General features: G+C 52.9%; 2 protein-coding genes across 4 annotated transcripts; both read left to right on the top strand.

Annotated features, from left to right (window-relative positions):
- The first annotated feature begins 191 nt into the window (after nt 1-191).
- CIDEC (cell death inducing DFFA like effector c) lies at nt 192-12,302 on the top strand. Of its 3 annotated transcripts, none has more exons than XM_060180746.1 (6): nt 192-259; nt 1,313-1,390; nt 3,395-3,548; nt 7,781-7,939; nt 8,036-8,223; nt 11,869-12,302. In XM_060180746.1, exons 2-6 carry the CDS (start codon nt 1,338-1,340, stop codon nt 12,029-12,031), a joined length of 717 nt encoding a protein of 238 aa, XP_060036729.1. In that variant the 5' UTR covers nt 192-259; nt 1,313-1,337; the 3' UTR covers nt 12,032-12,302. The 3 variants fall into 3 exon arrangements, with proteins under 3 accessions (XP_060036729.1, XP_060036731.1, XP_007522344.2); XM_060180748.1 differs by having other exon boundaries at nt 236-302; XM_007522282.3 differs by lacking the exon at nt 192-259 and adding an exon at nt 1,029-1,139.
- Nucleotides 12,303-15,208: 2,906 nt separating this feature from the next.
- RPUSD3 (RNA pseudouridine synthase D3) lies at nt 15,209-22,044 on the top strand. Its single transcript, XM_016187794.2, has 9 exons — nt 15,209-15,362; nt 15,597-15,751; nt 17,198-17,242; nt 17,322-17,415; nt 17,904-18,011; nt 18,099-18,183; nt 18,366-18,489; nt 20,273-20,412; nt 21,494-22,044. The coding sequence occupies exons 1-9, from the start codon at nt 15,238-15,240 to the stop codon at nt 21,716-21,718; spliced, it is 1,101 nt and encodes a 366-aa protein (XP_016043280.2). The 5' UTR covers nt 15,209-15,237; the 3' UTR covers nt 21,719-22,044.
- Nucleotides 22,045-23,269: the final 1,225 nt, after the last annotated feature.

Consider the following 23,269-nt stretch of genomic DNA (forward strand, 5'->3'; position numbering starts at 1 on the left):
GTGGTTGCTGGAGGGAGGAGGGGACTGCCCCCCACAGCTGTGTTTCCCGTGGAGTCTGCTCCTGCTAGGGCCCCAGGCTTTCGAAACAGGCCTCCTGGAAGCCAGGCCAGTCTGAAATCCCCAGGGTGGGAGCCTCCTCATGCCCCTTTCCCCACTTGGGGCTGCTGGCGGGGGGGAGGGGCCCCCAGGAGGGGAGATAAAGTGGAAGGGCCTGCTGGCAGGGCTGGCCTGCAGGAGGTTAGGAGGCAGTGAAGGGGAGGTAAGAGGTCCAGGGTTTATTTTAGGCTCTGGAGAAAGAGCAGGTGAGATGGGGCTTGGCAGACTTCCCTCCAAGAGGGGTGAGGGGGGCTCGCCACCTTGGGTGCTGCAGAGTGGGCAGAGAGAGGGCTTCCCAGTCAGGGTTGGCCTGGGGGGTCCCCGAGGGGTAGGAAAGAAGCAGGGCCCTCACCTGGCTGGGGAGGGGGCTTCTGTTTCATGACCCTTCTTGTTAGGCCTGCACAGAGGGCTAAAGGTAGAGAGAACATTCCTGGTAGTGGGAGCTGAGACAGAGAGAGACATTGAGGCCCACCAGCTGGGAGGTAGGAAGGGCAGATGGAGGGGAGACTGAGGACCATGTAAGATGTCTTTCCAAGGGCTGGAGGAAGGCCCTGAGGTAAAGGAACTTCCTGGGAGCCAGAGTGAAGAGTTTAAAGGAGAGAGAGGAAGAGAGAGAGGGTGGCGGCCAGCTAGAGCTGTCCTGTCCAGTCCGGTCAGCAGTGGCCCGACCACAGAGGCTGTTTCAGTCAAATGTGGTGAGCACTGGACAACATGAATAAATCGGCTCCCCTCAGGTGCTCAGAAATGCCCTCTATCCCGCCTTCCAGAAAGTTCTGAGGCTGGTGGGAAGCCTCAGCAGGGAGTTAGGCTGCAGTGGTGCCCTGGGGTCCTAAGCCTGCCTGGCCGCCAAGGGCCTCAAGGATTCAGGACTGGGAGCGAGGGACATCCCCTCAGCGGGAGGCAGTATGATTCACATCCTGCCAGCGTAGACTCGGACTTTGCCCCCGGGGACAGGGCTGGACAGGCAGGGCCTCTGGTCCTGGCTTGTGACCCGTGACCGACCGCAGTCAGTGTGACCGGAGCTCTGGTCAAGGAAGCATGGAGTGAGTGGTCTGGGCATGGGGCTGGGGACGTGGTGTGTGTCATGAGAGGGGACCCGCACAGCGGGCCTGCCAGAAGGGGGTGGCATTGCTGTGTAGCAGATGAGGAACACTCCACCCCTCCACCCCTCCACCCCTCACCCCACCCTCACCAGCTGCTTCTGCCTCCTCCCCAGGTCCAGCACGTTCCAGCTGACAAGGATGGACTACGCCATGAAGTCCCTCAGCCTGCTGTCGCCCAGGTCCCTCTCCAGGTGAGCAGCCCCAGGGGACAGGACAGGCACAGGGACAAGCCACGGATGACAGGGGCGCAGGCCACTCAGCACACATGCTAGAGGGAGATCTGAGATGATTCTGTGCTTGAACAAGCTGCGCCCCCCTGCCCATCATATACACACCCAGCCCAACACTACACAGTGAGCAAAAAGAGGTAGACTCAGGGCAGGAGGTGGCGCACCTGCTTGAACGCACATGTTACCATGAGCAAGGACCTGGGTTCAAATCCCCAGTCCCCACCTGCAGTGGAGAAGTTTCACGAGCAGTGAAGTAGGTCTGCAGATGTCTGTCTTTCTCCCTCTCTGTCTCCCCCTCCCTTCACAATCTCTCTCTGTCCTGTCCAATAAAAGAGAAATAAAGAAGGGAGGGAAGGAGAGGGAAATTGTTCAGGGAGCAGTAGATTTGTAGTGTCAGCACCAAACCCCAGTGATGGAAAGAAAGAGAGAAAGAATGACAAGAAGAAGGAGAGAGAGGAAAGGAGGGAGGGAGGGGGAGAGAGAGACTGACTCTGTACTGAACTTTTATTATTTTTTTTAAAGATTTATTTATTTATGAGAAAGATAGGAGGAGAGAGAAAGAACCAGACATCACTCTGGCACATGTGCTGCCGGGGATCAAACTCGGGACCTCATGCTTGAGAGTCCAAAGCTTTACCACTGCGCCACCCCCCGGACCACTGTACTTTCATTTTTTTATTTAAAAAAAATTATTGTCTTTACTTATTCGATAGAGACTCCAGTTTGAGCCCCTTGTGCACTGTAACATGTGTGCTTAACCAGGTGCATCACCACCTGGCCCCTGACTTTCAATTTTTTTAAACCTTTACTACTCATGGGGTGAAGGGTGGAGAGGACCAGAGCATCACTCTGGCACATGCCAAGTGAGGGTTGAGCTTGGGACCTCAGGTATGAGAGCCTCACCCTCTGAGCCACCTCCCAGGCCCCAGGGGCTCTCATTCACCATCTCACATAAACCTCATGGCCTCTTTGGGGAGTGAGGACTGCAACAGTAGACAGGGATACTGAGGCACAGAGGAGGTCTTTCCCAATCACCTAAGACATGGAGAGCAGAGTCAGGACTTGAACTCGGCTCTGCCTGACTCCACACTGGCTCCACGATGGCTTAGGTTTCAGGGTCACTGTACACCGAGCTCAGCTCTGGCCATCCTCACTCTGCAAGTAGAAGAATGAGGGGGAGAGGAGGACGGGGGTGGGGGAGAGCCGACGCGGCCTCCACAGGACTGGGGACTGGATTAGACAGAGAAGCTCGGGTCTCAGCTGGACCTGTGCAAGCAGAACCTGCACTTTAAGAGGACCCCACCCCCAAGACTAACGAGCCCTGTGACAGTTGGGAATACACTCTGTTTTTCATTTAATTATCATAATTATTTATTTACTTTATTGTCACCAGGGTGATTTGGGGGGCTTAGTGCCAGTACTATGAACCCACTATTTCCAGTGACCATTTCTCCCTCCCCCCCACCTTTTCTATTTTATTGGATATTAATAAATTAAGAAAGGAAGGAGAGATAAAGGAGGAGAGGGAACAAGAGACATCTGCAGACCTGCTTCACTGCCTGTGAAGTTTCCCCTCAGCACGTGGGAAGTGGGAGCTCCAACCCAGGTCCTTGCCTGTAGTAAGGTGTGGTTTCAACAGGGTGCACCACCACACAACCCCCTAAATTTTATTTCTTTAAATTTTTATGACACAGAGAGAGAGAGAGAGAGAGAGAACACCAGAGCATCACTCTGGCACATGCAATGCTGAGGAGCGAACTCGGAACCTCGTGCTGAGAGTCTGACACTTTATCCACTGTGCCACCTCCAGAGCCGAGCCCCAGTTTAATTTAGCTGTGGCCCCCTTACCCCCCACCCTAGTGGGCTTGCTGGGAGGCTGTCAAGGAGGAGCATAACCTGGGGGGATGAGGGCCCAATGCAGAAGAAAGCACCCTCACACTCCTCACTCCCGTCCACCTGCCCCAGGTACGTGGCGGTGAGCACCTCGGTGGTGACGGAGCAGTTAGTGCCGGAGCCCAGCCCGGAGACCCCCAGAGCCCGGCCCTGCAAGCTGAGCAGCGCTGACCGGAGCATGCGCAAGGGTGTGATGGCGCACAGCCTGGAAGACCTGCTGTGCAAGGTGAGGGTGTCAGCTGAGCACCGCAGGCGCCCGGGCCTGAGGAGAGCTGAGAGGGCTGCCAGACCCCAGGTCACCAGTTGGGCCTGAGCGGGGCTGGAGGTCAGGACAGTTCTGGTGACTGGTGACATGTCTGGTGACGTCACATTTGGGAAATACAATCTTATGCATCACACGCTTTAAGCCCAAGCTGGATTCTCTTGTCACCAGTTCTCCAGATAATGTCCTCGGTGACAAAGGGACCCTGGCCAAGATTGAGTGTTCTGGTCAATCCTGTGTCTCTCCTCGCCTTCAGTCTGGGAGAGTTCCTTGATTTCTTTGCTCCCAGCTGTCTTGAGGATTGTGAGTCGCTTGTCCTTGGGTTTGGCTGTGTATCCGGCAGAAGGGCCTGAGTTGGTCACATGACCGCGTCTGATCTGGGAACCCAGAGGCAGCCAGGCAGCCGTACCCCTCCCTCCCCCCATCTTATTAGATAGGACAGAGAGAAACTGAGAGGAGGGGGGAGATAGAGAGGGAGACAGAGAGACACCTGTGAGGCTGCTTCCCCCCTTGAGAAGCAACCTCCCTGCAGGTGGGGAGGAGGCCGTGTTCTCTAAGGGGGTCTGCATCTGTCCACTGGAGAGTGACCTGGGTTAGGTGTGGTCATTGTCCTTGGCCCGATGCTGGTCCCAGGTCTGTACCAAAGGATTTTTGAGCCAAAAAAACATGTCTGCCAATGGATTTGAGGAACACAGGAGCTTTCCCATTAAGGACAGAGTTGAGAATGTTCTCTGCACAGCTGTGTGGTTACACTGAACTGAAAGGTGTATTTAATTTTTTTTTAATTATCTTTATCTTAAGGATCCAGGTTTGAGCCCCCGGGTCCCCACCTGCAAGGGGGGTTGATTCACAAGCGGTGAAGCAGGTCTGCCGGTGTCTATCTATCTTTCTCTCCCGCTCTCTGTCTTCCCCATCTCTCTCCATTTCTCTCTGTCCTATCCAACAACGACATCAGTAACAACAACAATAATAACCACAATAATGATAAAATAACAAGGGCAACAAAAGGGGAAAAAAGGGAGTCAGGCAGTAGTGCAGCGGGTTAAGCGCAGGTGGTGCAAAGCACAAGGACCTGTGTAAGGATCCCGGTTCGAGCCCCCGGCTCCCCACCCGCAGGGGAGTTGCTCTACAAGCAGTGAAGCAGATCTGCAGGTGTCTATCTTTCTCTCCCCCTCTCTGTCTTCCCCTCCTCTCTCCATTACTCTCTGTCCTATCCAACAACAACGACATCAATAACAACAACAATAGAACAACAAGGGCAACAAAAGGGAATAAATAAAGTTAAAAAATAAATTTTAAAAAAAGGAAAAAAAAGCCTCCAGGAGCAGTGGATTTATGGTGTGGGCACCGAGCCTCATCAATAACCCTGGAGATAAAAAATATATATATCTTTACTTATTTATTGGATAGAGGCAGAAATTGAGAGAGAAGGGGGTGATAGAGAGGGAGAGAGACCCCTGCAGCACTGCTTCACCACTCACAAAGCTTTCCCCCTGCAGGTGGGGACCAGGGACTTGAACCTGGGTCCTTGCACACTGTAATATGTGCTCTCAACCAGGTGAGCCACTGCCTGGCCCCAGAAAGATGCATCTAGGAAAAAAAAGATTTAAAAAATTTTTTTAAATATTTATTTTATTTATTTATTCCCTTTTGTTGCCCTTGTTGTTGTTTTTTATTGTTGTAGTTATTATTATTGTTGTTGTTGTTGGATAGGACAGAGAGAAACGGAGAGAGGAGGGGAAGACAGAGAGGAGGAGAGAAAGATAGACACCTGCAGACCTGCTTCACCGCCTGTGAAGCGACTCCCCTGCAGGTGGGGAGCCGGGGTTCGAACCGGGATCCTTATGCCGGTCCTTGTGCTTTGCGCCACCTGCGCTTAACCCACTGTGCTACAGCCCGACTCCCCGAAAAAAAAAGATTTATTTCACAAGATAGAGCTATATACATAGAGGGAGGAATAAAGAGAAAGAGAGGTGACCCCAAAGCAATTCTGGCACATTTAATGTCAGGTATCAAACTTGGAGGGGGGTCTCATGCTTTCAAGTCTGGTGCTCTGCTCACTGTGTAACCCCCCACCCCCCAGGCCACTGGGGGATGTACATTATATAGTGTGCTGGGGGAGTGAATTCAGGGCTTCATGCACTCTTAATTCTTTTTTTTAATAAATAAATATTTATTTATTTATTTTCCCTTTGTTTTTGCCATTGTTTTATTGTTGTAGTCATTATTGTTGTTGTTATTGATACCTTCGTTGATGGATAGGACAGAGAGAAATGGAGAGAGGAGGGGGAGACAGGGAGAGAGAAAGATAAGACACCTGCAGACCTGCTTCACCGCTTGTGAAGCAATTCTCCTGCAGGTGGGGAGCCGGGGGCTTGAACCAAGACCCTTATGCCGGTCCTTGTGCTTTGTGCCACCTGTGCTTAACCGCTGCGCTACCGCCCGACTCCCCATGCACTCTTTTTTGTTTTCTTTTTTTTTTTTTTCCCTCCAGGGTTATTGTTAGGCTCGGTGCCTGCACCATGAATCCACCGCTCCTGGAGGCCATTTTTCCCCCTTTTTGTTGCCCTAGTTGTTGCAGCCTCGTTGCGGTTATTATTGCCATTGTTGACGTTGCTTTGTTGTTGGATAGGACAGAGAGAAATGGAGAGAGGAGGGGAAGACAGAGAGAGAGGGGAGAGAAAGACAGACACCTGCAGACCTGCTTCACCGCCTGTGAAGCGACTCCCCTGCAGGTGGGGAGCCGGGGGCTCTTACTGGGATCCTTACGCCGGTCCCTGCGCTTTGCGCCACGTGCGCTTAACCCACTGCGCCACCACGCGACTCCCTCCCCATGCACTCTTAATTCTTAGTGGCCTCCTGCCCCTCACACTTTTTTAAAAATTATTTTTTATATTTATTTATTTTCCCCTTTGTTTTCCTTGTTTTTTTGTTGTTGTTGTTGTAGTTATTATTGTTGTTGTTATTGATGTCATTGTTGTTGGATAGGACAGAAAGAAATGGAGAGAGGAGGGGAAGACAAAGACGGGGAGAGAAAGGTAGACACCTGCAGACCTGCTTCACCGCCTGTGAAGCGACTTCCCTACAGGTGGGGAGCCGGGGGCTGGAACTGGGATCCTTACGCTGGTGCTTGTGCTATGCACCACATGCACTTAACTTGCTGCACTATGGCCTGACTCCCTCACGCTTTTTTTTTAATGTTTATTTATTCACTTTTGTTGCCCTTGTTGTAGTTACACTATTGTTGTTGTAGTTGTTGGATAGGACAGAGAGAAATGGAGAGAGAAAAGGAAGACAGGGAGGGGGAGAGAAAGACAGACACCTGCAGACCTGCTTCATCGTCTGTGAAGCGACACCCCTGTTGGTGGGGAGCCCGGGGCTCGAACTGGGATCCTTACTCTGGTCCTTGGACTTTGCGCCACCTGCGCTTAACCCGCTGGGCTATTGTTATTTTTAAACAGCACTGTTTAGCGCTGGCTTACAGTGTTGTGGGGGACTGAACCTGGTACCTCGAAGCCTCACGCATGCAAGTCTTTTGCAGAACCACTATGCTGTCTCCCCATTTTAAATTTAGGGGCAAATAGAGGGAAGTGGGAAAGACAGGGAGGGACACTGCAGCACTGCTCCACCACCCATGCTCATCCTCCAGTGCCATCCACAGAGCTTCCAGGCAGAGCTGGGACTCCAACCCAGGGCCTCAAGCACGTTAAGGTATGTGTCCTGCTGCTCAGCTCTCTCCTGGTCTCTGAATTGTATACTTTAGAAGGGTGGTGTTTGTGTTAAGTGAATTATATCTCAGTTAAAAACCATACACATAAGGGGCGAGGAGACAGCTCATTCATCTGGTAGAGTGCACACTTTATCATGTGCAAGGACCCAGGTTCAAGCCCCCAGCACCACATGTGAGTGCATGCAAGAGGAAGCTTCATGGGTGGTGGAGCAGTGCTGCAGTATCTCTCCTCTTTCTGTCTTTCCCCTTCTTTTAAAAAGAAAAAAGAGTAGTGGAGTCACACAGGTATAGAGCCCTAGCCACAACCCTGGGAGCAAAACAAAAACCAAAGGGGTACGAAGGGTATCTGTGTGGTGGCTCCCCAGCATGAGCCTGGGTTCCAGGCTGGATCCCCTCTGCTGAGAGGGTGCAGTGCGGCCTTGGACTGCTTGGGGAAGGGCAGACACAGCACGGACCTCACCCCCAGGCCCGGGATGTCCTGGAGCTGCCTGACAAGCCATTCTTCCTGGTACTGGAGGAAGATGGCACTGCCGTGGAGATGGAAGAATACTTTCAGGCCCTGGCCGACGACACGGTCTTCATGGTCCTCCGCAAGGGACAGAAGTGGCGGCCAGCTTTGGAACAGGCAAGGGCTCACCCAGGGGTAGGGAGGGAGCACAGCAGGAAGCATCCCTCCCCACCGGGGGGGGGGGGTGCCCACCACCTGCCCATCCTGATGCAGGGCTCAAGGTACCAGCTGTCCCCGTCACAGAAGCCCACCAGGAAGATTGATGTGGCCCGAGTGACCTTTGATCTGTACAAGATGAACCCCCAGGACCTCATCGGGTGTCTGAATGTGAAGGCGACCCTCTATGGCACCTACTCGCTGTCCTACAATCTGAACTGCTATGGGGCCAAGCGCGTGATGAAGTGAGTGGGGTGGGGGGCTAGCTCGGGGCAGGGGGTCGTGGGGCAGCTGGGGAAGCCCTCGCTGCTCTCATGGAGCTCGGGTGTCGGTGCTGCGAAGCTCCAGGGCTGCACTGGGGCCCCAGGCTGCTCTCCTTCAAGCTTGAAGGGACATCAGCTCCTTTGCCAAACCCGGGGACTTATGTGTTTATTTTTATTTATTTATTAATATTTATTAATTATTATTATTTTATATTTATTTATTTTCCCTTTTGTTGCCCTTGTTTTTCATTGTTGTAGTAGTTATTATTGTTATTGATGTTGTCGTTGTTGGATAGCACAGAGAGAAATGGAGAGAGGAGGGAAAGACAGAGAGGGGGAGAGGAAGACACAGACCTGCTTCACTGCTTGTGAAGAGACTCCCCTGAAGGTGGGGAGCCAGGGGCTCAAACTGGGATCCTTCTTCCGGTCCTTGTGCTTTGCGCCATGTGTGCTTAACTGCGCTACTGCCCAACTCCCAATTTATTTATTTTTATAAGAGGGAGAGAAACCAGAGCACTGCTCATCTGTGGCCGGTCTCGCTCCTTCTGTTTGGCTTTGCTTAGTATTCCCTGAGGAAGGGACTGTGCCCGGCTCAGAGGCTGTCTCTCAAGGCTCCTTATCACACCAACCAGTCTGTTACCTCCAGTTCCTGGTACGGGCTGACACATGACAGTGACTCAAGTAATTGTTGACGGAATGAAGATATTATATCCTCCTGTCCTCAGGGGTGCCTGAGGAGCTCTGTTGGGGGGAGAGGGTCAAACCATCAGGCTCCCTCTCTAATGTCCGTGTCTGCACCAAGGGCTGCCACTGGCCTTGAATCCTGGGCAGGTGCCAGCTGGTGCTAAGCTCCAAGCCTTCATGTCTTCCCTGGTCTGGGCTTGCTGCCCCAGGCTTGAAGCTTTCAAAATTGAGAGCAAGAGGTTCCAACCTTCAAAGTCAGTTCGTTTAGGGGAAGTGGGAGTCTCACACCTAAAGACAGTAACGTCAGCATTGAAAAGAAAGAAACAGCAGTCACAAGAGCTCAGGCAGGTTCCCTGGCAGGTGGAAGACTCTTTCTTTCTCAGAAAAGAGACAAATCGGGAGTCGGGCGGTAGCACAGCAGGTTGAGCGCATGTGGCGCAAAGCGCAAGGACCGGCATAAGGATCCCGGTTCGAGCCCCTGGCTCCCCATCTGCAGGGTAGTTGCTTCACAGGCGGTGAAGCAGGTCTGCAGGTGTCTATCTTTCTCTCCCCCTCTCTTGTCTTCCCCTCCTCTCTCCATTTCTGTCTTATCCAACAACAACGACAACAATAACTACAACAATGAAAAAGACAACAAGGGCAACAAAAAGGGAAAATAAATAAATAATAAAAAAGGATTAAAAAAAGAAAAATCAGTATTTATTTGCTTATTTTATGTGGATCCTGTGCATGGTAGTAGTACTGAGCAGCCTTCCCTGCCCAATAAGTATGGAGAGAGAGAGAGAGAGAGAGAGAGAGAGAAAGTGAAGAGACACTGGAGCACTGCTTCATCATCCCTGGAGCTCCCTCTGATGTCAAACATGGTGCTCCCATGTTATGTTAGGAATTGAACCCAGGATTTCTTTTTTTTTTAAATTTATTCCCTTTTGTTGCCCTTGTTTTATTGTTGTAGTTATCATTGCTGTCATTGTTGTTGGATAGAACAGAGAGAAATGGAGAGAGGAGGGGAAGACAGAGAGCGGGAGAGAAAGACAGACACCTGCAGACCTGTTTCACCGCTTGTGAAGCGACTCCCCTGCAGGTGGGGAGTCGGGGCTCGAACCGGTATCCATATGCCCGTGCTTGTGCTTTGCGCCACCTGCGCTTAATCTGCTGCGCTACAGCCCGACTCCCAGAACCCAGGATTTCTTGAGGTGTATGCTCTAACCACTGAACCACTTCCCAATCCATTTTATTTTATTGAAATAAAGGCAGAGAGAGAAGAAAAAGAGAGAGAGAAGAAGAAGAAGAAGAAGAAGAGGAGGAGGAGGAGGAGGAGGAGGAGGAGGAGGAGGAGGAAGAGAGAGGGAGAGAGGGAGAGAGAGAGGGCTGACTACGGCACCAAAGCTTCTTGCAATGTAGTGGGGGAGATCAGCTCAAGCCTGGGTCATCACATGGCAAAGCAGCGCACTACCAAGTGAGCTATTTCTCCAGGCCTCCCAGCTCCCTCTGAAACCACCTCCCAAATGCCCAGTTCAGTGCTGTTAAGTTTGTTTACTTTCTTGTGCAACCTTCACCACCATCCATTTCAAAAAGTTTTTCATCATCTCAGTCAGAAACTCTGGCCCCATTAAAAAGCTTGCTTCACGCCCCTCACCCAGCCCCTGGTGCCCTCTGCCCTCTCTGCCTTCTGTGCCCATGTGCCCGCCTGCTCTAGGGACTTTCCTCCCTGCTAGTGGAGTCATACACTGCTTGGCTGTCCATGCCTGGCGAGTCTCACCGAGCATAATGTTTTTGAAGTTTGAGACTGGTAGCATATGCCAGATTTCCTTCTGGTTCATGGCTACCCAGCTGACAAAAATCTCAGGTCTCCAGCTTGATGCATGATCACACATTACAGGCATAACTTAAAAAAACTTACAGTAGGGGGCTGGGCGTTAGCGCAGAGGGTTAAGCACACATAGTACATAAGGACCAGAGTAAGGATCATGGTTCCACTGCTTCCAGTAGAATCTTTTTTCCTTTCAATCTCAGAAATAGGGTCAGTGGAGGTGGGGAGACAGAGAGAGAGAGAGAAGCAGCCCCGTAGTCCCATTCCTCTGCTCATGGTGCCTCCCCTGTGTATGGTGCTTACATGTAGTGCTAGGGCTTCAAACCCCAGCCCTTGCACATGGTACAATGTGTACTCTACTGCTTGAGCTACCTTCTGGACCCTGTTCTTATTTCATTTTATTTTTTATTGTATCACTAGGAGATGAGCCTCAGGACTTTGGCATACAGGATACCTCCAAGTAGCCTTCCTAGTCAATTTTTAAAGTTCTCTGTTTGCAGCATAAGAGAGAGGGGAGAGAGAGAGAGAGAGAGAGAGAGAAAGAGAGAGGCTAATGTATCTCTCCATCATCCATGGAGCTTCTCCAGTGTGTCCATGGTGCTCTACAGGGTGCCAGGGCCTGAACTAGGAAAGGCACTCACTCCACCCACCAGTCTTCTCCTAGCCTTTTAAAGTCAGTCGTTTACAAAACAAATGTCTGGGGACCAGGCATTGGTGCACATGGTAGAACAGACATGTTATCATGCTCAAGGACCAGGGTTCAAACCCCTACTCCCCACCTATAGGGGGAAGCTTCAAGAATGGTGAAGTCCGCAGGTGTCTCCCTATCTCTCTCCATCTGTATTTCTCCCTCCCTCTCAAATTCTCTCTGCTCTCTCTACCAATAAATAATATACTATATATACTATATTATATATAATTATATATTAATATTTATAATATATTATACTTATAATATATATTATATTTTATATAAGTATATAAAATCTGCCTGAGCAGCTGGGGAGGGCCCTGTTTCCTGGTGGAGGCCAGTTGCAGGAATCGCCACTGCCCCTCTGCCATTGGCTGAGTCCTGATCTGTGAGGAGCAGGGTAGATGTCGGCAGGTGTCCTGACTCCCCTTCTCATCCCTAGGGAAGCCCTGCGCTGGGCGCTGCTCAGCATGCAGGCCACGGGCCACGTGCTGCTGGGCACCTCCTGCTACATGCAGCAGCTGCTGGACGCTACAGAGGGCAGCACCCCCGCCCCAGCCAAGGCCCCCTCCCTGCTGCCTGCCTGCCTCAAGATCCTACAGTGAAGCCCCCAGAGCAGCCCCAGCAGATCCAGAGCTCCCTCCCCACTCCCGCCAAGCAGGACCAGGAGGGAGGAAGCTGGGGGAGGGCAGGCTGCAGACCCTGAGCTTCCTGTGCAGAGGGGCCAGCTCACCAGTCCTCACAGCCATGCCGCAGGTCTGTCCCCCACCTTCCCTCAATACCCGCTACCTCTCACTCACATGCTCCACACTCCTGAGCATACACAGGAGCCCACCAGTGTAGAGGAGCGGGCCTGCAATAAATTATCTGTGCTGATGTGTCTCTGTGGTCTGTGGTGTTGGGGGTGAGTGTTTGTTTGTCTGTCTGCAAGGCAGCATCTATCTCAGGAGAGAGAGCTGCCTCTCTGAACCATTTTCCAGAAGAGAGGCAGAGCCAGCACTGTGTCCTGGGGAACACTGAGGGGCCTCTGAGCACAGGGCTTTCCAGAGACAGGAAAAGAGAGAGAAGAGACACTACAGCCTTGCTCCACCATCCACGGAGCTTCCCTTGGTGCCATTCATGGTGATCCCATGTGGTGCAGCGGATCGAACTTTGGGCCTCACACATGGTAAGGCTTGTGCTCTACTGGGGGAGCTGTCTCCAAGCTCCTAAGGGGTACATATGTATCTGTTCACATGTGCATGTGCTATGCCAGGGATAAAACCAAGGGCCTTCTATGTGTAGGCTATGTGCTCTAACACTGAGCTACATCCCTGGCCTGAAACAGCACTTCTTTAAAAATATTTTTTTTGCTTCTTTGTTTGGTTTGTTTTTAATTTTTTATTATTATTTATTTACTTATTCCATTTTGTTGCCCTTGTTATTTTATTGTTGTTGTTGTAATTGATGTCGTCATTGTAGGATAGGACAGAGAGAAATGGAGAGAGGAGGGGAAGACAGAGGGGGAGAGAAAGACAGACACCTGCAGACCTGCTTCACCACCTGTAAAGCGACTCCCCTGCAGGTGGGGAGCAAGGGGCTCAAACTAGGATCCTTATGCTGGTCCTTGTGCTTTACGCCACATGCACTTAACCTGCTGTGCTACCACCCGACTCCCTAAAAATAATTTTTATTAGTGATGTAATATTGTCTTACAAGATTGTAGGATAATAGGACTACAGGGTGTTGGGTGGTAGGTAGCGCAGCAGGTTAAGCGTGCGAGGAGAGGTGCCTGGCCTGCCACGCTCACTACGCTGTTTCATGGGCTGGGCCCTCTGATGTGGGGACATCACGCAATGCTCTTCAGCCCTTGTGGAGGCCAGCGCTACCTGCTCCCGTGAGGGCAGCTCTGAGCCTGTTTGGGCTGGGGGTAGTAACATGGGCACTTAGCCCAGCTCCCCCACTCCTGGAGCTCGAGGTTTCACAAACAAGTCTGGAACCTCCTGCCTCTGTTGGCACTGAGCCCTCTAGCCTAAAGGGACCTGGCTTCTTCCAGGAACTAGGGTGTGTGGGGGGGGCGTGCTTCCAGAGAACAGAGGAGAGAGCCTCAGTGCCAGGAGGGCCAGGGTCAGTCCAAGTGGGGGAACAGCTTTCAGGCCCCAGCACAGCCAGTGGAGCAGAGTGGACAGGAGGCCTGTATGGTGAGGGCGGGCCATGTCCTGGCCTTGACATGTCTGTGGAAGCTGAAAGCCCAGGACCCCCTTTCAAAGTGCCGTCTAGAGTAAAGTGAGGACTTCTTCACCAGGCACAGTGACGCCCCGGCACCCAATCGCTATCGAACAAGCCATGGCCAGTGCGCCGCTATGCTCCATCACTGGGGAGCCAGAGACGACCCGAACTGCCCCTGCGGCTACAGACAGACTATGACCCACATAGTCAACGACTGCCACCTCTCCAGATTCAAAGGAGGTCTCGAAACTTTACATCAGGCTCAACCTGACGCTGTTGACTGGCTACGGAAGAAGGGCAAACGCTAGAAGAAGAAGGATCAGATCACCTGCGTTCTCACCACGTTTCTTGTCAGTCCAGTCTGGACTTTGGCACATCATGTCAGAAAAACAAAGCAGTGGGGGCCTGGTGGTAGTGCCCCTGGTTAAGTGCACACATCACCAAGCGCAAGGACCTGGGTTTGAGCTCCTGCTCCCCACATGTAGGAGGTAAGCTCCATGAGCAGTGAAACAGGTCTGCAAGTGTCTCTCTTTATCTCTCCCTCTCTATTTACCCTTGTCTCTCAATTTCTCTCTATCCTACCCAATAAAATGGGGGGGGGATGTAAAAAAACGGCCACCAGGAGCTCGAGGCTAATAATCATAACCATAATCATAATCACAGTAGGTGTATTGCACCAAAGTAAGAGACTCTGGTGTGGGGTGGGAGGGTTCAGGTCCTGGAACATGATGGCAGAGGAGGACCTAGAGGGGGTTGAACTGTTATGTGGAAAACTGAAAAATGTTACACACAGACAAACGATTGTATTTTACTGTTGAATGTAAACCATCAGTCCTCCAATAAATAAATAAATAGATTGACACATAAAAATAATAAAATTAAGTAATCAGGCAGCATACAGCTTCACTGAACTTTTCTATAGTTGTGATGACAGGATAGAGTCATTTTGCTCCTTGCTGCCTTTTCACGTAACATCTCATTTCTTGGGGTGGGAGGTGTGTGAATCGGGAGAGATGGCTCAGCAATAGCCAGAGATTGGATGCAGCCTAAATGCCTGTCAACGGGTGACGGGCTAAAGAAGCTATGGGATATATACTCCATGGAATACTACTCTGCCATCAAAAAAGATGGCCTTGGGACAAAATAGATGGAACTGGAGGTGATGATGCTTAGCGAAATAAGTGAAGAGACGAGAGACAACTACCAGATGGTTTCACTCTCTCTGTGGCCTGTGGTGCTAGGAGTGTCTGTCTGTCTGTCTGTCTGCAAGGCAGGATCTGTCAGGAGAGAGAGAGCTGCCTCTGAGCCATGCTGGGGATGTGGAATCTGGAGACCTGATCCATATGAAAGCGGGGGGATAAAGAAGCAAACAAACTGTAAGGCTTGTGAGAACTCTGGTGGTTCTCTTTGGGAAGCGGGAGTGTGGGGTCACAGCGCTCTGGCGGTGGGTGTGCTGTGGAACTATAGCAAACTGTCCCCTCGCAACCCATTGTTTAGAAACATCACAAGTTTAGAAAGCCCCGCCTGCTCGCGGTTGAGCCCCGCCCACCCGCTGCTCCGATTGACAGCCGAGCTGACGAATCCGCGGGCCGCCCCCGAGCACATGCGCACTGCGCTCCTGGTCATGGGGAGTTTCTGCGCTTGCTGCCGGATCTGGAGTTGGGGTCGGCGGTGGCGGCCGGGGGTCACCTGGGCTCCCGGGGCCGCGGGCTTCGGCACTAAGGCCTGGTGATTGCACGCCTCATTCGGGAGGGAGGCTCGGAGCTGGATGGGTCCAGGCACAGCCGGGGCCGTGCCGTGTCTCCAGGGTGCTCTCACAAAGCCTTTGAGCCACAGGGTCTCCTTGGTCGGGGGCGTGGAGGGTCGCCAGGGGCCTTGGCAGGGGGATGCAGGGCTGGGGCGGGGCGGGGTGCGTGGAGGTACAGGGGCGGGCACTCATCCCCGGTGCATCCCCTTTTGCAGGCGTCAGCCGCAACCTGGAGGCTCCAGCCCGCGTCCCGGGTCCGGGTCCAGATCCGGGTCCGAGCACGAGCCCTTCCCGGGGCTGCTGAGGCTGGAGACCCTCAGCCGGGAGGCGCTGGTGGGCGTGCTGAAGGCAGCCGTGGTGGAGCAGAGAGGTGAGGGGGCCAGAGCTGGGCCCCAGCTGGGCCTTCGGGGCGGGGCTGCCTGGGACCCCAACTGGGTGACATCTGGGGTCAGCTTGATTCTGCTAGCCGGGCAGGCTCAGCATCCCAGGGACAGAGGGTGGGGTTGGGGCGCCCATGGAGCTCCCCCAGTGCTGTGCAAGGTGCTCTCACCCAGAGGAGCCCCAGGACCCCCCACCTGACAAAGCATGGCTTCCACATCACCACCTCCAGCCCTCGGATCAACTGATTTGCTGTGAATTTACTCCTCTCAGGGCTTGAGCCTGTGTCCCAGGCACTAGTGAGCGGGGCAGGAATAGACTGGATCAGGGTGTTATGCCAGTCAAGGACTGTGGGAGTGGGACCCACACTAATTGAGGTTCAGAACTTACTCCCCTGGTGACACTTGAGCCAAAACAACATAAAGGCGGCTGGAGAAATGGCTCCACAGTTGAGCCCAGTACAAGCAAGAGTGAGACCCTGGCCTGATCCCTGCCACCTGGAGCAACGTGATGCTCCTGCCTCCCCCCCCCCACACACACACACAGTGTGACAAGAAGCAGCCAGATGTGGGGACAGCTGGGACAGAGGAAAACGATTGCAAAGGCTGAGAGGAGGCCAGGAGCTTGGGGCATGGAGGGAGGTCAGACTTCCCTTTGGAAACACCGAGGCCACAGGATAGAACAGTGAGAAAGTTCTTGGAACAGCAGGGAAATCGCTCACCAGGTAGCACATAGGAGGAACTTGCACACCTGAGGCCCAGGGTTCAAGGCCCCGTGCTGCAGGTACCCAGTGCTGTCTCTGGCTCTCGTACTCTGTCTTAACTAAAACCATTTCATATGAAAGAAGTGATACAAAGCTTTTAAAAATATTTTGGTATTTAAAAAAAATTTTTTCCCTTTTGTTGCCCTTTTTTTATTGTTGTTGTAGTTGTTGTTGTCGTCGGTGTTAGCTAGGACAGAGAGAAATGGAGAGAGGAGAGGAAGACAGAGCAGAGAACGGGAGAGAAAGATAGACACCTGCAGACCTGCTTCACCACCTGTGAAGCGACTCCCCTGCAGGTGGGGAGCCGGGGGCTCGAACCGGAATCCTTACGCCGGTCCTTGCACTTCAAGCCACGTGCGCTTAACCCGCTGTGCTACCGCCCAACTCCCCTTAAAAATATTTTGGATAGGAAAAAATAAATAAAATACTTTGGATAGAGACAGAGGTTGAGAGGAGGAGGGAAAAGAGGGAGATAGGCCCCTGTAACAATGTTTCACCACTTGTGAAGCTTCCTCCCAGCAGGCAGATGAGGACCGGGGGCTTGAACCTGGATCCTTGTGCACTGTAACATGTGCATTTAGCCAGGTGCACCACCACCCAGCCCCAAAGCGAAGCTTTCTAAGAAGTGCTCAGAGTGCTCTTAGCTGTTGCTATGGCTTCTGCTTTCTGTTCCAGGTCCTCTTGTGACACTGAACAAGCCACAGGGTCTGCCGGTGACAGGTATGGGCAGGGGAAGGGGTCTCCTGGGGGTGAGGGGGGCAGTGCTGCGGGCACCTGGAACCTCCCTTCTGTCTTCCAGGAAAGCCGGGTGAACTGGCACTGCTGTCGGTGCTGCCAGAGCTCAGCCAGGCCCTGGAGCTGGGGCCGCTGCAGGTGGTGCGGGCACCGAGCAGGTATGAAGGACTGGTGGCGAGGTGGGATGGGCAGTCCCGGACGGGCAGCTGCCGGGGGCAGCATGGGGATCTGTGAGCTGGCTGGGAGTTGCAGCCACCGTCAGCCAGAGCTGTGTAGAGGGCTCTGGGGAAGAGGAGGAGGAGGAGGAGGAGGAGGAGGAATGGCACTTGAAGTTCAGGGCCATGTTGGGGCATTTAATTATTTAAGAGCCCATCTATGTAAACTGCTCATGCAGGGCCTGGTAGAGTGTATACACTCAGTGGTAATTGCTGGGGTGTTTGACTCTCAGCCAGTGAGACACAGTGTGCTCTTCACTATCCATCCCACACAGGGAGCCTTGCTTGTTTCTCAGAAGACGGTCTGGGCTGTGGTCCCACCATTGCTATCTGGTTGTACGCAGGGCAGTGCTCCTTCCCAGGGCGTTTCCTTCCTTTTGAGGGTGAGCCCAAGGGACTTTTAATTCCTGCAATCTGTCCCCTTCCTCCAGGGAGGCCTCTGGCCTAGTCCTGTTATCCAGTTGTCCCCAGACAGCAAGCCGCCTCCAGAAGTTTTTCTCCCATTCTCGACGAACCCAGAGGCCCACAGCCACCTACTGGTGAGAGGTGCCAGGAGGCCCCGGGACAGCAGGGAGCCCCTCTTACCCCCAAGACCACTCTGTGACCTTGTCCTGCCTGTTTCCTAGGGCTGTCACCGATGGGATCCCAGCTGCCACAGAGGGGATAGTCCAGGCAGCCCTGAGGCTGGAGCACACTGATGGGGGTCACCTTGTGAGTCGGGTCTGGGCGGGAAGGAAGGCTCAGGCTTGAGGTGGCCGGGTCTCCTGTCTCCAAAGATAGTGAGTGGTCACCTCAGTCTGTGGTCCTATCCTGAGCCTGTGAGGGGCAGGGAGGGCCTGGGCGTTGCTGCACCTGGTTCATTCTTGGGGTGACGTGGGGATCTGGTGTCACAGGTAGTCCCAGTGAAGTCTCCTTCCCGAAAGGACATCTTGGAGGAAGTCAAGAGGACCCTGACCCACTTCCGTGTGGTGGCCAGCAGCTCCGGCTGTGCCCTGGTCCGGCTGCAGCCCGTCACAGGTGGGTCGGAGCCCAGCGGCCTGCGGGCCGGGTTTGGCTGAGGGACAGATGGAGGGAGGTAGCTGTGGCACCAAGCTGCTTCTCCAAGTCATTTTTTAAGAAATATTTATTTTTTTGGATAGAGACTGCCAGAAATCGAGAGGAAAAGGTACATAGAGAAGCAGAGACAGAGACACCTGCAGCCCTGCTTCATCACTTGTGAAGCTTTCTCCCTGCAGGTGCAGACTGGGGGCTTGAACCCAGGACCTTGTGCATTGTAAGATGTGTCTTCAACTAGAGCCCTGCTCAGCTCTGGTTGATGGTGGTGCTGGGGATTGAACTTGGGACCTTGGATCATAGGCAGGAGAATCTTTTGCAGAACAATTATGTTATCTCCCCAGCCCCCTCCCCCCCTTTTAAAAATATTTTACTTATTTTAATGAGTGAAAGAGCCCAGAACCCTGCTCAGCTCTGGCTGATGGTGGTGCTGAGGATTGAACCTGGGACCTTGGAGTCTCAGGCAGGAGAGTCTTTTTGCTGAGTCGTTATGTTGTCTCCCCAACCCTCTTTGGTTTCCTGTAGCTCCACTGTGAGGTACTGAAGTGGAAGCTAATAAGTGTCTCCCTTGGGACTCACTGTACTTTTATTTTATTGGGGGGATTAATGGTTTACAGTCAGTAAAATACAATAGTTTTTGTACATGCATATTTCCACATGACAATATAACATTTCCACATAACAATATAACTCCCACTAGGTCCTTCTCTGCCATCATGTTTCAGGACCTGAACCCTCCCCGCCCCATACTTTTTTTTTTTTGCCTCCAGGGTTATCGATGGGGCTTACAAATCCACTGCTCCTGGAGACCATTTTTTTTCCATTTTGTTGCCCTTGTTGCTGTTTTGTTATTGTTATTGCTGTTGTTGTTGGACAGGACAGAGAGAAATCGAGAGAGGAGGGAAAGACTGAGAGGGGGATAGACACCTGCAGACCTGCTTCACTGCTTGTGGGGAGTTGGGGATCAAACTGAGATCCTTGTGCCAGTCTTTGCGCTTTGCACCATGTGCACTACTGCCCGGTCCCCCTGTCTCTGTACTTCTTAAAGGCCAATATATTTCATTAATTCTAGAAAATTCTGTCCTCAAATGGCACATCAGATGATGGAGTTGTCTTCTGTCTCTCTCTCTGAAACAAAATGATCACACAGGGGAAGGGTTCCATACGCTACCCTGCACATGGCCATGGCCTGAGTTTGAGAAAGAGCTTTGGGTCGTAAGTTTTTCCCTGAACCAGTTCAAATTGTTCAAATTTGATTTGAAATCTATGTGCTGCAGGGGTAGATAGCATAATGGTTATGCAAACAGACTCTCATGCCTGAGGCTCCAAAGTCCCAGGTTCAGTTCCTTGCACCACCATAAGCCAGAGCTGAGCAGTGCTCTGGTTTAAAAAAAACAAAACTATGTGCTAGTATTCAGAAATGGCTGGATTCAAAGACTCCAAGGATGTTGTCAGGTGGCAGTTTCTCCATTTCTTTTTTTTCCCCCTGAAGTTTTACTGAGAGAGACCGAGGCCAGGGATTGAACTCAGGACCTCCCTTGTGCAAGCCCTGTGCTCTGCCACTGCGGCTTCAGAACCTGCCTGACCAGCCCCGACTCCTGTAGCTTCCAGTGAACTCGAGTAGCCTCTCTTCAGGAGAGGAGGCTGAGGGCAGCGGCAGTGACTGCGGGGACCCTCCTGCTGGTGGGGGGGATCTTCAAGGAGGACAGGAGACCCGCACCCACCGCCCGCCTGCCCCCCACTGCAGCCTTCCCGCACCAGCTGCAGGTACACATGGTGTTGCAGCTCTGCCCCGTGCTGGGCGACCTCACCTACGCCTCCCGCGTGGGCTCCGTCCTGGGCCAGCGCTTCCTGCTGCCAGCTGAGAGCACCCAGCCGGGAAGACAGGTACCCAGCCACCTGGGGGCAGGGGTGAGCAGCCTGGGGTGGGTGGGAGGGCTTCCCCAGCTTCCAGGGCCTGACCCCCATCCCACGTGAAGCCTTCAGCAAGTGACGTGCCTCCCTGGGGTCCTGATTGTTTTCTCTTTCTCCTCTTTCTCCTCTTTCTCTTTCTTTGTCTTCCTTCCTTCCTTTCTTTCTCTTTTTCCTTTATTGGGGGAGGATTAACGGTTAACAGGGAGTCTGGATCTTAATAGCAGATAGCTGGCTGGTCTCTAGAAGCCCTTTTGAGTTTTTGTTGTTGTTGCTGGAGGCAGAAACTGAGGAAACGGGGGAGACACACACCTGCAGCCCTGCTTCACTGCTCTTGAAACTGTCTCCCTGCAGGTGGTAATGGGGACTTGAACCCGGATCCCTGAGCCTAGTAACACGTGCACTTAACCCGGTGCCACTGCCTGGCTCTTTTTTTTTTTTTAATGCTGCACCAGGAAATGAACCCAGGGCTTCATCAAAATGCAGGCTCCCCGGCCCAGTTTTTCATTCTTTAGTTTTTTGGGGAGGGATAGGGGGAGAGGGAGAGGAAAAGAGAGGGAGAGATACCACAGCACCACCCCGCCATCCACGGAGCTTCCTGGTGCTCCCAGGGCTCAAACCCAAGGCCTCATGTGAGCTCAGCCAGGTTTGTGACCTGCGTCTCCTGGCCCCAAAGCCTGTTGTCCTTTCTGACTCAGGGGGCAGAGTTCTGAGTATGGGGGTCACCCTCTTGCTCTAACAGAGCCCCCAAAGGCCAGGGTGGTCACAGGTTTGTCCTCTCCACATCAGAGCCAGTCAGTTTGGGGTAGGGTGGCCATGCTCTGTGTCACTCAGGGACACAGCCTACCCCACCCTCAGGCTGGGAGCATGTAGTGAGCTTGCTGTGGGAGTTTCCCAGCTGAGCCTAGAGACAGGTGTCCCCTTCCTGCCCACCTCTCCCCCACAGTGTGAATCCCTGGCCTCAGGAGACTGTGGCCAGCCTGGGCCCCCAGAGAGCAGGGGTGCCTGCCTGTGCGGGGGAGCTGGCCCACCTCAAGTACCCTCCCCTCCCACGCAGGTCCTGAACACAGCCCTCCTGCGCCGCCTCGGCCTGGCGCCTGCCCAAGCTGCCTGGATGCCCTTGCATCTCCATCTGCACCAGCTCCAGCTCCCCGGTCACAGCCCCCGGGACGCCCCCCTAGAGCTCCTGGTGCCCCTGCCCACTTATTTCTCCCAGACCCTGCAGTACCTGGGGCTTCATCAGCCTGCTGCCCCTCCTGGACCCTGGGAGGGAAAGGGGTAGGGCTGGGGGGGGGGTGGCGGCAGGGTCAGAGCTGAAGGCCTCCCTGGGGCTTAGAAGCTGCATAGACCAGACCAGACATCAACCCAGCTGGGCCCCAAGTGACTTCCCTTCTCTGGCCGTAATAAAGGCACTTGCCTCAGTGTGGTTTGGAGGTGTTGCCGAGACTGTCTGTCTGTCTATCTGAACCACACTTTCTGTTGAGTTCAGCATGTGGGCTTGGGCTTGGGTTTGGCTGTCTCTGTCCTAGTTCTAGGTGGGAGGAAATGGGGGGGGGGGTTGTTTTTCAGTGGTAAATCACACCTAATAAATTTATTGTTTTAACTTTTTCTTTCTTTCTTACCAGAGTACTGTTCAGCTCTGGCTTATGGACTTATAGCGGTACTGAGGATTGAAACTGGAATTTTGGAGTCTCAGGCATGAGACTCTCTTTCCATAACCATTATGCTATATGCCCCGGCCCCCTCCAAGTTTGACTTATTCTCCTTTGCCTCCAGGATTATTTCTGGGGCTCACTGCCAGTACTAGGAATCCACTACTCCTGGAGGCCATTTTTTCCATTTTATTGTCCAGGATCGAGAGAAATTGAGTGAGGAGGGGGAGACAGACAGAGAGAGAGAGATATCTGCAGACCTGCTTCACCAGTTGTGAAGCATCCCCCCTGCAGGTGGGGAGCTGGGGACTCGAACCTGGGTCTTTGTGCTTAGTACTATGTGCGCTTAACCTGGTGTGACACCCCCCCCTTTAACCTTTTTTAACACAGGACCAGGGCCTCACTTTCCCCAAACCACTGCTGAGCGGCTTCTTCCAGACAGTTGCTTTCCTTTGTTTTTAAGAGAGGGAGGGAGGGAGGGAGGGAGGAAGGGAGGAGACACCCCTCAGCATGGCTCCGCCATCCACAGTGCTCCTATGCGGTACTGGGAGCCCAAGGGCCACCTCACACATGGAAGGCTGTGCCCACCTGCAAAGCTGGCTCCTGACCCTGGAGGATTCGGGGTACTGCCCTGTGCAGCCGGCACCCCTGTGCCTTCTCCACGCTGCAGAGTGGAGCCACGGTCCTGAATCCCTCCTGCAGCCCCCGCCCCCCACCCCCACCCCATCTAGCCACTCCTCATGGGTTTCTAGACTAACTGCTTGAGGGACCTTGTCTAGTTAAGATATTGAAGCATTTACTTAAAAAACTGTGAAATAAGGAGCTGGGCGGTAGCGCAGCGGGTTAAGCACACATGGTATAAAGCGCAAGGGCTGGCAGAAGGATCCTGGTTCGAGACCCCGGCTCCCTACCTGCAGCGGGGTCGCTTCATAAGCAGTGAAGCAGGTTTGCAGGTGTCTGTCTTTCTCTCCTGTCTTCCCCTCCTCTCTCCATTTCTATCCTATCCAACAACAACAACAACTATGACAATAATAACTACAACAAGTGCAACAAGAGCAACAAAATGGGAAAAATGGCCACCAGGAGCAGTGGATTCATAGTGCAGGCACCAAGCCCCAGCGATAACCCTGGAGGCAAAAAACAACAACAAAAAAACTGAAATGGGGGTACCATATTTTCAG

This window comes from Erinaceus europaeus, chromosome 21, assembly GCF_950295315.1.
Source record: "Erinaceus europaeus chromosome 21, mEriEur2.1, whole genome shotgun sequence".
NCBI lineage: Eukaryota > Metazoa > Chordata > Mammalia > Eulipotyphla > Erinaceidae > Erinaceus > Erinaceus europaeus.